This window comes from Lineus longissimus, chromosome 17, assembly GCF_910592395.1.
Source record: "Lineus longissimus chromosome 17, tnLinLong1.2, whole genome shotgun sequence".
NCBI classification, from domain to species: Eukaryota; Metazoa; Nemertea; class Pilidiophora; order Heteronemertea; family Lineidae; genus Lineus; species Lineus longissimus.
In genome coordinates, this window is record NC_088324.1 from 873,945 (window position 1) to 890,600 (window position 16,656).

At 45.2% G+C, this 16,656-nt stretch overlaps 1 protein-coding gene across 1 annotated transcript; it reads left to right on the forward strand.

Moving 5' to 3' along the window:
• Positions 1-633: 633 nt before the first annotated feature.
• LOC135501645 (beta-mannosidase-like) lies at positions 634-15,497 on the forward strand. Its single transcript, XM_064793880.1, has 17 exons — positions 634-748; positions 1,344-1,496; positions 1,655-1,803; positions 2,080-2,279; positions 2,867-2,934; positions 3,354-3,529; positions 4,415-4,574; positions 5,072-5,238; positions 8,011-8,148; positions 8,580-8,659; positions 10,155-10,345; positions 10,675-10,854; positions 11,454-11,551; positions 11,745-11,889; positions 12,286-12,770; positions 13,650-13,835; positions 14,363-15,497. Exons 1-17 carry the CDS (start codon positions 634-636, stop codon positions 14,603-14,605), a joined length of 2,934 nt encoding a protein of 977 aa, XP_064649950.1. The 3' UTR covers positions 14,606-15,497.
• Positions 15,498-16,656: the final 1,159 nt, after the last annotated feature.

Genomic DNA, 16,656 nt, shown 5'->3' on the forward strand with positions numbered 1-16,656 from the left:
AGAGTAACCAGCCTATTCGAAGTGGATGTCACTCATAGCCTCATAGCCTAGTGGTTAACACTGCTGGCTACCACGCAATAGGGCCCGGGTTCGATCCCGGGGAGAACCCAGGATTGTATTTCTGGATGAACCGGCGTGGCTTTCAAGGAACTAAAATTCCTGGCTCTCACAACACGTAGGCCTACATTGACGTATTATATACTCGAGGGTCTGTCGGATGAGACTAAAAGCCGTGGTCCCTTGTACCTTTACCTGAGTGTCTATGCCAGGGCAGGTAAGATCCCACATAGGCGGACAGTAGCCTATAAATGCTTCCCGAAATTGGTGGCTTGCATTGGAACTAACTTTTTCCCCCTTGTCCGTCATTAAAGGCATGTGTGTTGGTCAACCATCCCTCCAACATGAGGCCCAGTTTCCCCTTATGACATCACTATTTCGGACACTCAGCGCCCCATTTCTGGAAAGGTTTATAGTGGACTCCATACCTCATCGACGTCATACTCCAACTGGAGGTTTGTCGATTATCATCCAGATCCAGATCTCTTCGAGTTGCGAGTGCGAAACGACTGGGGGCGTAAAGGTCAGGGCGCGAAACGAACGAATACCTGTGACATCATGTGACATTTGAAGAAAATGGCCGCCACCAGATTAAAATCAGATTTTGTTGTTTTCCTTGTTATTTTGGCAATAACTCTTATTTCTGGCGTAAAAATCAACCTTAATGGTAGCTGGGCTGTCGAAGATGAAGGTGGGTAGGTTGTTCATAGAACTGCCAGTCACTCATTGTGAGTAACCGGTGGGTAATTGCCAAGTTTGTGCTTACTATGTAAACAGTCATCCAAGAAGAAAGTAGTAAAAAAAGTAAAACTATCTGCATGCCTGAGCTGGCTGTACTATGGCACGCCCTTGGCTTTACCCATGTCATGATCATAATGTTGCGGGCTTTCATGGCTTTGGCTTTATGAATATATGTCACTTTCACCCTCAAGGAGAATAAGACGTTATAGCTAGGAGAAGGAGAACTTGTGCAATCTTGGGGTTCATCATGTTGATTGGAAACTTAACTGTGCAGTGTGCTTGCCTACCTACGTATGGAATCGCCCCGACTCAATGTATGATTTCTCTGACCAATCCAGTCTCCAGCTAAAGGAGAACAGTAAGCTGGAAGCATGCTGGTTAGTTTGCCTTGGTGCATAGCATAATACGCTCATGTCAGTGTCATGTTTTCAAAAGTATTGAGTTGATGAAGAACATGCTTATGACAAGTGATATATGACATGTGAATCCTATGTTAATGCAGCCCAAGGTTCTAATATCTGTTATCTAATCTGTTCATTTTTCAGGACGTGAGATTGTAACACTTGCCACAGTGCCTGGAGAAATCTTTATGGATCTGGTCAATGGCGGCTTCCTAGACGACCCCTATTATCGATCCAATTACATTAAGTATCGTTGGGTGTCGTACAGGAACTGGACGTATTCAAGATCTTTTCTAGGTATGTAGTCGGAATCAAGGTGACTTTATCTGCTAAATCCAGTTGATCTTAATAGTGGTCCTATCCAGTCTCACTTTGAGGGCCATACTCTTCTTGAAATGCTCTTGAAACTCGAATCAGTTTTCCTTAATTTGAAGCATATCCTTGTATTATTTCAGTATCTGAGGATGTGTACGACCGCCCCCACCTTGACCTGGTCTGTGAGGGCTTGGACACGGTCGCAGCTGTCTACATCAACGATAAACTTCTCGCCAGAACAAAAAACATGTTCATCAAGCATCGCTTTGATGTCAAAGGCCTCCTTGTGGTAAGTTCATTGACTAAAATCCTTTGCATTTCATCCAGATTCTTGATAAGGAATCAAATTCTTTTTGTTGGAAATGATGGCCATCATGTTTTCTTTACTTCAGAAGGCGGAATTGAAACTTAGCACAGAGTGTGATTTAGAAAAATTAAAAAATAGTGCGAAGTGAAAATAAGGAAAATCTTTTTCAGGATTTTGGTATGGAATCCTTCCTTTCTGTTGTTGGATCCCTTGCCAAGTTGTTACCAGCAAAGATACTTGTGTCCCCTTTTTTTGTAGCCTGGCAAAAATGTAGTGAAAGTTGTGTTTACATCGGCCGTCCTGTATGCGGCTGAGCAGGCTAAAGCTCATGCGTATCCAATCCCTCCTGCTGACAGGAATCCATGTGAAAATAGCGAGAAGTATCATCAATTCATACGCACTCGGCAGTCGGCGTTTTCTTGGGATTGGGGCCCTGCTTTCCCGACAGTCGGGATTTGGTGAGTTTTAAACTTTGGGTTCATTCCTAGAGTGAGGTGGTGTACTGGTGAAGGTTTTATACTGTCAAACCAGCAGTGGCAGATCCAGAAATTCCAGGATCCAGGATCTTGGAAATGTGCAGGGTCTGATGGTTCTCCCTCCACGAGGCGTCTTGAAAAAGAATTGCTCTCCGACCAAAGGGGGAGGCGCGTCTCTTCAACTATCCCTCAAATCCCCCAGTGGTCACAGGATCTGGTTGCCACTTTGTGCCTTTGACTGAGTTTTCGTTTACTTAATTGAATAACCCCCCCCCCCACCCCCCTCCCCGCGACTGAAGTGATGAAAATGGAAATAGGAAAATGTGCTTTAATAGATTGACAAATAGACAGATGACCTGCTTATTTGTTCATTAAATTTGTCTGTTGGACTTTTAATTATGCCCGAAAATTATATCTTTGCTGTACATAAAAACTATTCATGTGATCTCTCTAATTCCCTTCCATTCAGCAATTCAAGTGAATGGCTAGCAGTTAGGCCTTGAATAGGTTATGAAGATGAGTTTACTCTCTAGTAACACATAAGGGGCAGTACAATCATTCCATTCCAGGAAGCCTATATACATCGATGGCTACACAGAGGCAAGAATTGGTGAAGTCACTGTCGCTACCTCAAAAAGTAAGTAGCCTATAGACGGTAGCGATATTATTGTAGACAAAAACTATAACACACGTACACAAAAATTCAAAAGAAAAATGAAAATAAGGATAATTTCAGTTCTTAATTTGCATATTTTATACTCTACAACAGTGTCAAAGCACTTTGAATTCATTCACCAGTCACTCCAGTCAAATCCAGGAGCCTGTCTAAAGAAACCAAGGGGTGTCCATACAGTGCTACATGTGGCGGTGCATGGTGGCAGGTCATTACATTATCCTCCTGGTCACCTTAATCCCATGTCTGGCTGGCCCTTTAATAAAAGGAGAAACTTATCTGTTACAAATGTAGCACATACATTATAAAAGAACCAGACTCAATAGTCATAATTCTCAAGTGCATGCCTTGCCAAAAGTGATTATAATATGACGTCATTTCAGCGACCAACTCCAGTTGGGTCGTGAGTGGTAAAGTGCACTTCCACGTCTTGTCTGACGTCACCATCGATCTTGTGATCAGTATCCCGGGGCTGAAGAAAGTTGAGATGTTCAAGGTCAAACTCTCGCCAAAGGTCACGGGAGGTCAGGAGTTTAAGTATCGTCTGTCTATTACAACTGTGAGTATACATTAGTACCTCTCTATTAAGGACATCCCTTGCACTGATGTTCCTGCTGTTGAAATTCACATTGATGCGATGTGTCCATTTGAAACAGGATTCTACAAATATTAACCACTTCAGTACTGATCTTTCTGTTGTGTGCCACTACAGTTGGACCCCCCATTTACAGGGTAACTGGGTAAAGGAGTCAATCTCAGGCTACTGTCCACTTAGACAGAGTCGTTTACTTCCCCTAGCATATTGGTACATGAGCAGTGAATCTCAGTTTCATGTAACGTCTCATTAAAAAGCCAACACAATCAAAATAAAGTGACTTGCCCATGATCACAAGCAGCATTACAGTGTGTGGTGTCAAACCCACCGTGTTTGGAATAGTAGAAGTAAAACTGGATACCGTCACTGTAGTTTACAACAATGTCCATCGGTCCCTATTGTTGGGCTGTTGTGTTGCTCCACCGACGCGCGTTTCTGCCCCTCTAGGCTTCATCAGGGTGGCTGGGGTTGACTTACATCTGTCTTGTTCCAAGTTCACAGTTTGAATGACATCATGACTCAGGGGTGGTTTCTCAATGACGTTGTGACGTTCTAGACTTTGTTGCGACTCTGTTGTTGAAACATTCTGTTGTAGTCAAGCAGGTGGGCTGTCCAAATGGCACATGTTGAGGAGTACAGGATCAACCGATGATACACACGGACCAGACAATAAAATCGGAATAGTAGAAGTAAAATTGGATACCGTCACTGTAGTTTACAACAATGTCCATCGGTCCCTATTTTATAAACCCACCGTGTTTGCCCACTGCCATCCTCTTAATGATAATCTATCAGACTAATAGACACTTTATTACACAAAATTAGAAAAGAGCTCTCATTGTCTTTCAGCCAGTTGAACTCTGGTGGCCAAACGGACATGGGAATCAGAAACTCTATGATATAAACGTACAAATTACAGACAATAGTTTGGACCCGGTTGATAAGAAGTCGTTACGGTTTGGATTCCGTACAATCAAGTTGATCGAGAATGATATACAAGGTGGCAAAGGTTAGTGGTCGAGGAGAGATCTTCTATTGGCCGATCATAGGCCAATGAAGATATCTTATAGTACTCCCCCAAACCACCGGTCCATCAAGCTATATTGTTTGTGTCTACTGAGGCTTGATCCATGCGTAGCTCCTTGATCAGCCGGTGGGTGATAGTCTGATTGGGCACGGTCCACCAAGGATATTTTCTCGTCCGGTCAAAGTTAGGTGACCACTAATGGAGGTTTCACTCTAGTTGCTCGATGAAGGTTGATTACTATGAAGAACTTGCATCCAGAATATGAACAAAATGAGGTTCGTTTACGCGCTTACCTAAACCTCTGTCTGCGATCAGTGATGTTCTGGAGCCCATTTCAAGTCTGCAACTTCTCAATAAAAATCTATACAAACCTTACTGATCATACTTATTCCTTGTCTCTGCGAGGAAAAACTGTTGATGAGTTGTTGGAGACCTATGCATGCTTGAATATCTATCATAACTTTCTGGCTTTATTTCAGCGACCACATTTTACTTCATGATCAACGACAAGCCGATCTTCATGAAGGGCTCCAACTGGATCCCTGGTGATGCGTTCCAAGAGAGAATGACCCCTGAGAGGACGAGGAACCTGCTGCAGTCAGCTGCTGATGCTGGCATGTGTATGATGAGGGTCTGGGGTGGAGGGGTAGGTTGAATGTGATAGATAGTCAGCTGCTGATGCTGGCATGTGTATGATGAGGGTCTGGGGAGGAGGGGTAGGTTGAATGTGATAGATAGTCAGCTGCTGATGCTGGCATGTGTATGATGAGGGTCTGGGGTGGAGGGATAGGTTGAATGTGATAGATAGTCAGCTGTTGATGCTGGCATGTGTATGATGAGGGTCTGGGGAGGAGGGGTAGGTTGAATGTGATAGATAGTCAGCTGTTGATGCTGGCATGTGTATGATGAGGGTCTGGGGTGGAGGGGTAGGTTGAATGTGATAGATAGTCAGCTGTTGATGCTGGCATGTGTATGATGAGGGTCTGAGGAGGAGGGGTAGGTTGAATGTGATAGATAGTCAGCTGTTGATGCTGGCATGTGTATGATGAGGGTCTGGAGAGGAGGGGTAGGTTGAATGTGATAGATAGTCAGCTGCTGATGCTGGCATGTGTATGTAGAGGGTCTGGGGAGGAGGGGTAGGTTGAATGTGATAGATAGTCAGCTGTTGATGCTGGCATGTGTATGATGAGGTCCTGGGGAGGAGGGGTAGGTTGAATGTGATAGATAGTCAGCTGCTGATGCTGGCATGTGTATGTAGAGGGTCTGGGGAGGAGGGGTAGGTTGAATGTGATAGATAGTCAGCTGCTGATGCTGGCATGTCTATGATGAGGGTCTGGGGCAGAGGGGTAGGTTGAATGTGATAGATAGTCAGCTGCTGATGCTGGCATGTGTATGATGAGGGTCTGGGGAGGAGGGGTAGGTTGAATGTGATAGATAGTCAGCTGCTGATGTTGGCATGTGTATGATGAGGGTCTGGGGTGGAGGGGTAGGTTGAATGTGATAGATAGTCAGCTGCTGATGCTGGCATGTGTATGATGAGGGTCTGGGGAGGAGGGGTAGGTTGAGTGTGATAGATAGTCAGCTGCTGATGCTGGCATGTGTATGATGAGGGTCTGGGGTGGAGGGGTAGGTTGAATGTGATAGATAGTCAGCTGCTGATGCTGGCATGTGTATGATGAGGGTCTGGGGAGGAGGGGTAGGTTGAATATGATAGATAGTCAGCTGCTGATGCTGGCATGTGTATGATGAGGGTCTGGGGAGGAGGGGTAGGTTGAATGTGATAGATAGTCAGCTGCTGATGCTGGCATGTGTATGATGAGGGTCTGGGGAGGAGGGGTAGGTTGAATGTGATAGATAGTCAGCTGCTGATGCTGGCATGTGTATGATGAGGGTCTGGGGTGGAGGGGTAGGTTGAATGTGATAGATAGTCAGCTGCTGATGCTGGCATGTGTATGATGAGGGTCTGGGGAGGAGGGGTAGGTTGAATGTGATAGATAGTCAGCTGCTGATGCTGGCATGTGTATGATGAGGGTCTGGGGAGGAGGGGTAGGTTGAATGTGATAGATAGTCAGCTGCTGATGCTGGCATGTGTATGATGAGGGTCTGGGGAGGAGGGGTAGGTTGAATGTGATAGATAGTCAGCTGCTGATGCTGGCATGTGTATGATGAGGGTCTGGGGTGGAGGGGTAGGTTGAATGTGATAGATAGTCAGCTGCTGATGCTGGCATGTGTATGATGAGGGTCTGGGGTGGAGGGGTAGGTTGAATGTGATAGATAGTCAGCTGTTGATGCTGGCATGTGTATGATGAGGGTCTGGGGAGGAGGGGTAGGTTGAATGTGATAGATAGTCAGCTGTTGATGCTGGCATGTGTATGATGAGGGTCTGGGGTGGAGGGGTAGGTTGAATGTGATAGATAGTCAGCTGCTGATGCTGGCATGTGTATGATGAGGGTCTGGGGTGGAGGGGTAGGTTGAATGTGATAGATAGTCAGCTGCTGATGCTGGCATGTGTATGATGAGGGTCTGGGGAGGAGGGGTAGGTTGAATGTGATAGATAGTCAGCTGTTGATACTGGCATGTGTATGATGAGGGTCTGCGGTGGAGGGGTAGGTTGAATGTGATAGATAGTCAGCTGCTGATGCTGGCATGTGTATGATGAGGGTCTGGGGAGGAGGGGTAGGTTGAATGTGATAGATAGTCAGCTGCTGATGCTGGCATGTGTATGATGAGGGTCTGGGGAGGAGGGGTAGGTTGAATGTGATAGATAGTCAGCTGCTGATGCTGGCATGTGTATGATGAGGGTCTGGGGTGGAGGGGTAGATTGAATGTGATAGATAGTCAGCTGCTGATGCTGGCATGTGTATGATGAGGGTCTGGGGAGGAGGGGTAGGTTGAATGTGATAGATAGTCAGCTGCTGATGCTGGCATGTGTATGATGAGGGTCTGGGGTGGAGGGGTAGGTTGAATGTGATAGATAGTCAGCTGCTGATGCTGGCATGTGTGTGATGAGGGTCTGGGGAGGAGGGGTAGGTTGAATGTGATAGATAGTCAGCTGCTGATGCTGGCATGTGTATGATGAGGGTCTGGGGAGGAGGGGTAGGTTGAATGTGATAGATAGTCAGTTGTTGATGCTGGCATGTGTATGATGAGGGTCTGGGGTGGAGGGGTAGGTTGAATGTGATAGATAGTCAGCTGCTGATGCTGGCATGTGTATGATGAGGGTCTGGGGTGGAGGGGTAGATTTGATCAATAAGCAGAGTTATGATGCTTCCAAACTTGTAGTTTCCTCACGTTTTCCAGTTGTAAAAAGGCCCAAAACATCAATTTTCTAAAAATGTTGAAATGCGCTGTATGCCCTTTGCTATGCGAGGGCGCACAACTTTCACTTTTCAACCTAAAAATCTCCATCTGATTCCAGATCTATGAAACGGATGTATTCTACGACCTGATGGATGAGCTGGGCATCATGGTCTGGCAGGACTTTATGTTTGCTGTAGCCATGTACCCGGCCGACCAGGAATATCTTGATACGGTCCGTGAAGAAACCACATACCAAGTAAGCTGTATTCATGAGTTTACAAATAGTATCGTAGTACATGAGAAGTAGTATTCATCTGCTAATACCTTACCACAAGGTCCATGGAAGTGCTTAGCCAATGTACTGCTGCAGTAATATCTACTCCATGAGAGGTGTGGTAAGCTACCATTTTGAAACATTTAAACACTGACGCCTGGAAGATTATACTCCTCATATCACCTGTGATGCCCTGAAATTCAATTCGCACGCTGCTGAAAGGGGTGTGGATTGAAGCTGCTCATTGCCGGTGCCTGCCTGCTGTAAGGGGCTTTAATAATCTCCATGGACATAGATGTGCATACCCCTCCTTGGCGAGTGACCCTCCCCCCCCACTGTTTATACTTGGACGCCACTGAGAGGTCTATTTATGATTCCAACTTGATTGTCATCTCTCTCCGTCTTCATCGCAGGTGCGTCGTCTGCAGCATCATGCCAGTATCGCCATCTGGAGTGGTAACAATGAATGTGCTGGTTGTCTCGCTAGTAACCGGTAAGTCACTCTCATTGGCCAGGTAACCGGTAATTCCCTCTCATTGTTCAGGTAACCGGTAAGTCACTCTCATTGGCCAGGTAACCGGTAATTCCCTCTCATTGTTCAGGTAACAGGTAAGTCACTCTCATTGGCCAGGTAACCGGTAAGTCACTCTCATTGGCCAGGTAACCGGTAAGTCACTCTCATTGGCCAGGTAACCGGTAAGTCTCTCTCATTGGTCAGGTAACCGGTAAGTCACTCTCATTGGCCAGGTAACCGGTAAGTCACTCTCATTGGCCAGGTAACCGGTAAGTCACTCTCATTGGCCAGGTAACTGATAAGTCACTCTCATTGGCCAGGTAACTGATAAGTCACTCTCATTGGCCAGGTAACTGATAAGTCACTCTCATTGGCCAGGTAGCTGGTAAGTCACTCTCATTGACCAGGTAACTGATAAGTCACTCTCATTGGCTAGGTAACTGATAAGTCACTCTCATTGGCCAGGTAACCTGTAAGTCACTCTCATTGGCCAGGTAGCTGGTAAGTCACTCTCATTGGCCAGGTAACTGATAAGTCACTCTCATTGGCCAGGTAACTGGTAAGTCACTCTCATTGGCCAGGTAACTGATAAGTCACTCTCATTGGCCAGGTAGCTGGTAAGTCACTCTCATTGACCAGGTAACTGATAAGTCACTCTCATTGGCCAGGTAGCTGGTAAGTCACTCTCATTGGCTAGGTAACCAGTAAGTCACTCTCATTGGCCAGGTAGCTGGTAAGTCACTCTCATTGGCCAGGTAACTGATAAGTCACTCTCATTGGCCAGGTAACTGATAAGTCACTCTCATTGGCCAGGTAACTGATAAGTCGCTGTCATTGGCCAGGTAGCTGGTAAGTCGCTGTCATTGGTCAGGTAGCTGGTAAGTCGCTGTCATTGGCCAGGTAGCTGGTAAGTCGCTGTCATTGGCCAGGTAGCTGGTAAGTCACTCTCATTGGCCAGGTAGCTGGTAAGTCGCTGTCATTGGCCAGGTAGCTGGTAAGTCGCTGTCATTGGCCAGGTAGCTGGTAAGTCACTCTCATTGGCCTTTAGCTTGTACGCTTTATATTGTACAACTTTCTCAAACTCATCACATTTTTTCCCCAGTCTTCCCTGAAACCTTTCAGCAACCCGACCGCACTTTAAGATCTTCAGATGGTTTGCTTTTTGACCAGCCAAGGGCTAGGTTGGTGACCTTTGGCGACAGAGCCTGTCTTGCGTCGTTCCCAAGCTGTGGAACCGACTGCCAATCAGCTTGCAGACACTGACCAGCACCCCTCTCTTCGCGGGTCACTGAAAAACCTATCTCTTTTCCCGGTATAATGTAAAGTGTCACTGATCACTTCAGTGGATGCTGGCACTATAAACACCCTCATTTGGTTGATATGATTGATTGATCTCCGCTGCTCAATCAACGCTACAAGCTCGCATTTCCCTCCTTCAAACTAAGAAATAATCATTGAATGTCTTACTTTCCAGTTTTGGGACGGCGGCCCATTACAAACGTTACTATAACGACTATGTCGCCCTCTATATTGGCGTGGTGTTGAATGTGACGGCCCAGGAGGACCAGAGTCGGCCTATCGTCAGTACGTCACCCAGTAATGGCAAGCTGACGCCTGGAGCTGGTTGGATCGATAAGAATGTTTATGACACTCACCATGGTGACGGTAAGCCAGTGTTTACAGTTTCAAAACAGAAGACCCGGTCAGTGTGCAAGGGTTAAAATCAATGTTCAGAATTAACCATGGTAACCGAGCGGTAAAGTTATCAATGTGCATGCGTAACATGATGCCAAAACCTGGAAATTTTGTATTTTATTCTGGCAAAGTGATCTTTTGTGATACTTAAGATTTTGATTTTTTTGTGTGTAATAATACATTTTGTTCAACTGTGGTTTTCTGTGGGACATTACCCAAAATTAGAGTGCCAGTTTCGTGTGAAATCAACAATCCACTCATCATAACTCATGACAGATCTTCTCTTCATTTTGGTTCAGTCCACTTCTACACGTACTCGGGGAATCTCTGGGACTGGCGTCGCTTTCCAAAACCCAAGTTCTGCTCGGAATACGGCATCCAATCGTACCCGTCATTTGAGGTGTTGAAACAAGTCTCTCAGCCCGAGGATTGGTACTTCAACAGTACGTTTATTGCAGACAGGCAGCATCATTGTGGCGGTAGGTCAAATCTGAATATCATGATCCGGTCCATTTTGCATTGCATCATGGTTAGATACCAGGCGCGCTGGGTTCAGACATCCGGTGTTGACCCTGTTCAACCAGTTGAAGGGTAAGTCCTATATAACGTGTGATAGGCCTATGTAAAATAGATGCCTTAAGACCGGCTAAATAGCTTCTACAGTGTCAGTATCTGATAAACTGTCCTGGTAGGTACACATGCTTGATAGTGAAAAGACACGAGCAATATCAGGGCAGGCATGTTGATGTATTGGTCTCACTTTTGTAAATATACGAGGGGGGGGTTGGATGATATCCAAAAACTACCAGGGCAATATTCCTGAAACTTACATGGATGACACCATGGCCAAAGACGTTAATTATGATAAACAATGGATTGACCTTGATCTAATTAATTTCAGGCCCTTTGTGGTCAAAATTTATGAGACATTTCATGAAGTTATGAAGAATTCTGAAAATCATCAAATATTTGAGAATGGTGATTTAGTTTCTTATTCCCTTGCTACAAGAATATCGCACACTTTCTTGCGTTGAACTTCATCTATTTTCTCGAAATTTACATTTTCTGGTAATTTCAGGTGACAAACAACTTTTTGATATGGTGAAAGCTGTGATGCATCTCCCCAACTCGACTGACCACATCAAACTATTCAGTGATCTTCTCTATGTCTTCCAGGTAGGTATTATAGGCACTTGTGTCACATAGAACCTCAAGTGACATTTTGTTGACAGAGCATTACATTATTCTTTGGGTTTTCTAGAACGGAACACATTATCACTTGCTGAAAACAACATCAGCTGCTGGCTGGTGCATGCGAATAGGACATTCTGTGATGATGTTTAAGTTCATCTTGCCTTGTCACTTTCAGATTAATCAAGCAATGTCCATCAAAACAGAGAGCGAAGTCTATAGAAGGATGCAGGGTGTCATGAATGGTCTTGGTGGTTACACGATGGGATCACTCATCTGGCAGCTCAATGATAACTGGCAGGGGCCTTCTTGGGCGACGTTAGGTAAGTTTCAGTGTCGACAGTCTCGTTTCTCATTCTTTAGGACTTTCTTTAACCAAATCCTCCACAGACACCCAGGTAAATGCCTTCACTGTTCGTTTGATATTTGAAATTTGTAATTGAATTAGAAAATTTCAAACTGTGTAGATGTACACAGGATTATGTGGACAGATAAACAAATACAAATAAACATTTGAGCAAAACTCATCTGCATCTGAACTGGACTACTGAATTGTGTGGAACTGCATTTCTATTCTGTTTATTTTTTTCATGTATTTTAAGTTCGACCAGAGCACAGTTGTGATTGTTTTGCGAGCTATTCTCACTCAAAAAACTAGCAAGATTTTGTGCCTCTATTCGCTTTTGAAATTTCTCAAATGTCTAATTATCAATTTTCAGAGTACACTGGCAAATGGAAGATGCTGCATTACTATATCAAAGACTTCTACAATAAGACTGTGGTCGTCCCGTGGGAGGATGGGGATACATTCAAGATCAGCTTCGTCCAGGAGGACGTTCAGCTGCCGGCACCAGGGGAATCGGTGGAAATCCTCAAAAGTAAGACGGGTATCCCTCTTGGGTCGTCTTACAGAAGTTCTGGGCAGGACCAGTACTCACAAGAGACGTTTGAATGGCAGCAGTCATCGGCTGAAGAGGGCAAAGATCTGAAGTGGTCTAGGAGTGCGGTCACAGAGGAGTCGGAGGGTCAGAGTCCAGGTGTGGTCCACATGGGGCAGCAGAAACTACTTGTCGTGGAGAAGGCTGCCGGTGATAAGGATTCGTCGTGGTATTGCTCAACTGCCAAGCCGTGTGTTCTAGTCCTCACATTCAGGCCGTGGGATCTCACAAAATCTCCACTTAGAATTCAAACAATTATCAAACAGGTTTGTAAACAGTTTAAAATTGAGCAGTTTCATGAGAACTAGGCCTGGTGATTATCGTCTCATCTTGATTATCGTGTTGCATGTATCATACACAGGGCCGCAGTGCCTATTGTTTTGTTTGTGGTGCACACATTTTCCCAGGTCTCCCCCAGGGCAGGCTGCTCAGGAAGTTGGAATGCCTGTCTGGAATACACAGAATTCTCAGTCAGTTGGGGGACTGAAGCTTTAGGGAGAATCAATAATTTCTGGGGTGTCTTATTTTTCAAATGCATTTTTTCAGTCCACCATCTTACCATCCATGGTTATATTCAATAATAAGTTGGGAAACAATCATTTCTAAAGCGAAGGGATGTTATATTTTCCAACTGCACCTATTTTTTCAGTCCACCATCTTACCGTCCATGGTTATATTCAATAATAAGTTGGGAAACAATCATTTCTGAAGAGAAGGGATGTTACATTTTCCAACTGCACCTATTCTTTCAGTCCACCATCTTACCATCCATGGTTATACTCAATAATAAGTTGGGAAACAATCATTTCTGAAGAGAAGGGATGTTATATTTTCCAACTGCACCTATTCTTTCAGTCCACCATCTTACCATCCATTGTTATACTCAATAATAAGTTGGGAAACAATCATTTCTGAATAGAAGGGATGTTACATTTCCAGGGGCTGATTGAGCCCTCCATGGTTATATTCAATAATAAGTTGGGAAACAATCATTTCTGAAGAGAAGGGATGTTATATTTTCCAACTGCACCTATTTTTTCAGTCCACCATCTTACCATCCATGGTTATACTCAATAATAAGTTGGGAAACAATCATTTCTGAAGAGAAGGGATGTTACATTTTCCAACTGCACCTATTTTTTCAGTCCACCATCTTACCGTCCATGGTTATATTTGAAGCGGAGACATCCACGATGTTGGGTCAGTTGAAGAGAGAAGATTACATGATCGAGATTACCGTCCAAGACGAGGCCAGCGTGACACTGGCCTCAAACTTTTACTTCCTGACCGTTCCTAAAGCTGCCTGGGGGATGAGAAAGGCTAACATCAAGGTAGGTCCATTGTGACATCACAATGAAACGTGTGGCCGCTGCAGCCAATCTGGTATCTTGGCAATTTGAGACAAATGCCTCTTTTGACACAAAGACAGTTTTGATCCTTCCGCAATTGGAACCCACAACCTCCTGATTTAGAGCCTAGTACTCTAGCCACTATGTCGCTATATCCCTCAATAAGTTATCAGTTCATGGATTAGCATTAAGCAACTAGGAATATCATTCCCCTGGATAGAATGCTGGCCATGAGATCCCCTGGACAGGATGCTGGCCATGAGATCCCCTGGACAGGATGCTGGCCATGAGATCCCCTGGACAGGATGCTGGCCATGAGATCCCCTGGATAGAATGCTGGCCATGAGATCCCCTGGACAGGATGCTGGCCATGAGATCCCCTGGACAGGATGCTGGCCATGAGATCCCCTGGACAGGATGCTGGCCATGAGATCCTCTGGACAGGATGCTGGCCATGAGATACTCTTCATTGCCAGACTGTACATCATTGTGATTTTTTTCTTCTTCAGGTTAAAAGCGTCACAGCTCGGGACAAGAACTTCGTGATCACACTCTCCAGTGACCAGCCGGCGTTGTTCGTCTTTGTGGAGGCATGGGGGATCAAGGGACGATTCTCTCAAAATGGTTTCCATATGATGTCTGGACCAAGCAAGGCTCTATCGCTGGTCTTCTATCCATGGGAGGTGACGACCGTCATGGTGTTACAGGATTCACTCAGGATCACATCTCTTATGGACGTTTATCAGTTTTAATTATGGAACATAAACTTGTTTTGCTCTAATATAATCTAAAATAACCCGTATTACAATCATGTCTTAACATTTAACTGAAATCTGAATATGTGTTAGATTTATAACTTAATAAGAAAAATTTCAAATCTACGGCTAGCATGATATCTGAATGTCAATCAGACATTTTGTTTGCCCAACACAACTTACAGGTAATCAGATTGTATCACTTGGCACATATCTTACATTACCAGGTATGTGTTTAACCATTCCAGTTGATCAGATTGTATCACTTAACACATATCTTACATTACCAGGTATGTGTTTAACCATTCCAGTTGATCAGAAGACTGACATGCACAAGAGTTATTCTGTTTTTGGGAGTCAGTATGGTCTAGTGTATCACACTTGGCTAGCTGTCAAGAGGTCTCCGGTTCAAAGCTTACAGTTGGCATAAGATGCTAAGCAGTTGTCATAGTCTAACTTCCCATCCTCCACCCAGGACCCGGTTGTTCAAAGTTCTGTTTCTGGTTTGGCAGCCGCTAAACCACTGTTATCTTAGCAGGCCGCCAAATTCGCGTTAAGGTTAGCGGCCGCTATACAACTGCTAAGTAAGCGGTACCTCAAGGGTTTTGTCTTTGGCTGCTGCCAAGTGAAGCAGCGGTCGCTAAACTAACCAGGCTTTGAACAACCGGACCCAGGTGTATAAATGGGGACCAGTCAGAAACGCTCAGGTTGTAGTGCTGATTATCGACAATCTTTTTTCAATGTTGTTTTCTTTAAAAGACCGAGTGTCACTTGCTGGTCTTGTGCACTCACCCTTAATATTACAGAAGAATATCATATATTTGTAGTTTGTGATAATTTTTCACATGTTTTGGTAATAAAATCACTGATTATTCAGCAATATTCATTAGATTTAGGGTTTTTTTTGGCGGGTATCTCCTTATCTTCATTAACTGGCTTAAGGATTCACTGTGGCAAGACCATGTGCTGAGAGTGAAGGCTACTGGAAACACTGATACTTCTCTTGGTGAAATCATCGACAAGTAGGGCTGTCCAGTGTCAACCAGTTGGGGCCTGGCCATGTAAAAGGCACCAATCATTGAAGCTGGGTCAACAATGACAGAATCTGGTCATCTGAGGGACACCACTCATCACAACCTGTCCACTGTCAACAATGACAGAATCTGGTCATCTGAGGGGACACCACTCATCACAACCTGTCCACTGTCAACAGTGACAGGACCTGGTCATCTGAGGGACACCACTCATCACAACCTGTCCACTGTCAACAGTGACAGGACCTGTCCATCTAAGGGGACACCAATCATCACAACCTGTCCACTGTCAACAGTGACAGGACCTGGCCATCTAAGGGGACACCAATCATCACAACCTGTCCAGGGTCAACAGTGACAGGACCTGGCCATCTAAGGGGACACCAATCATCACAACCTGTCCACTGTCAACAGTGACAGGACCTGGCCATCTAAGGGGACACCAATTATCACAACCTGTCCAGGGTCAACAGTGACAGGACCTGTCCATCTAAGGGGACACCACTCATCACAACCTGTCCAGGGTCAACAGTGACAGGACCTGTCCATCTAAGGGGACACCACTCATCACAACCTGTCCAGGGTCAACAATGACAGAATCTGGTCATCTGAGGGGACACCACTCATCACAACCTGTCCACTGTCAACAGTGACAGGACCTGGTCATCTGAGGGACACCACTCATCACAACCTGTCCACTGTCAACAGTGACAGGACCTGTCCATCTAAGGGGACACCAATCATCACAACCTGTGCAGGGTCAACAGTGACAGGACCTGGCCATCTAAGGGGACACCAGTCATCACAACCTGTCCACTGTCAACAGTGGCAGGACCTGTCCATCTAAGGGGACACCAATCATCACAACCTGTCCACTGTCAACAGTGGCAGGACCTGTCCATCTAAGGGGACACCAATCATCACAACCTGTCCACTGTCAACAGTGACAGGACCTGGCCATCTAAGGGGACACCACTCATCACAACCTGTCCACTGTCAACAGTGACCGAATCT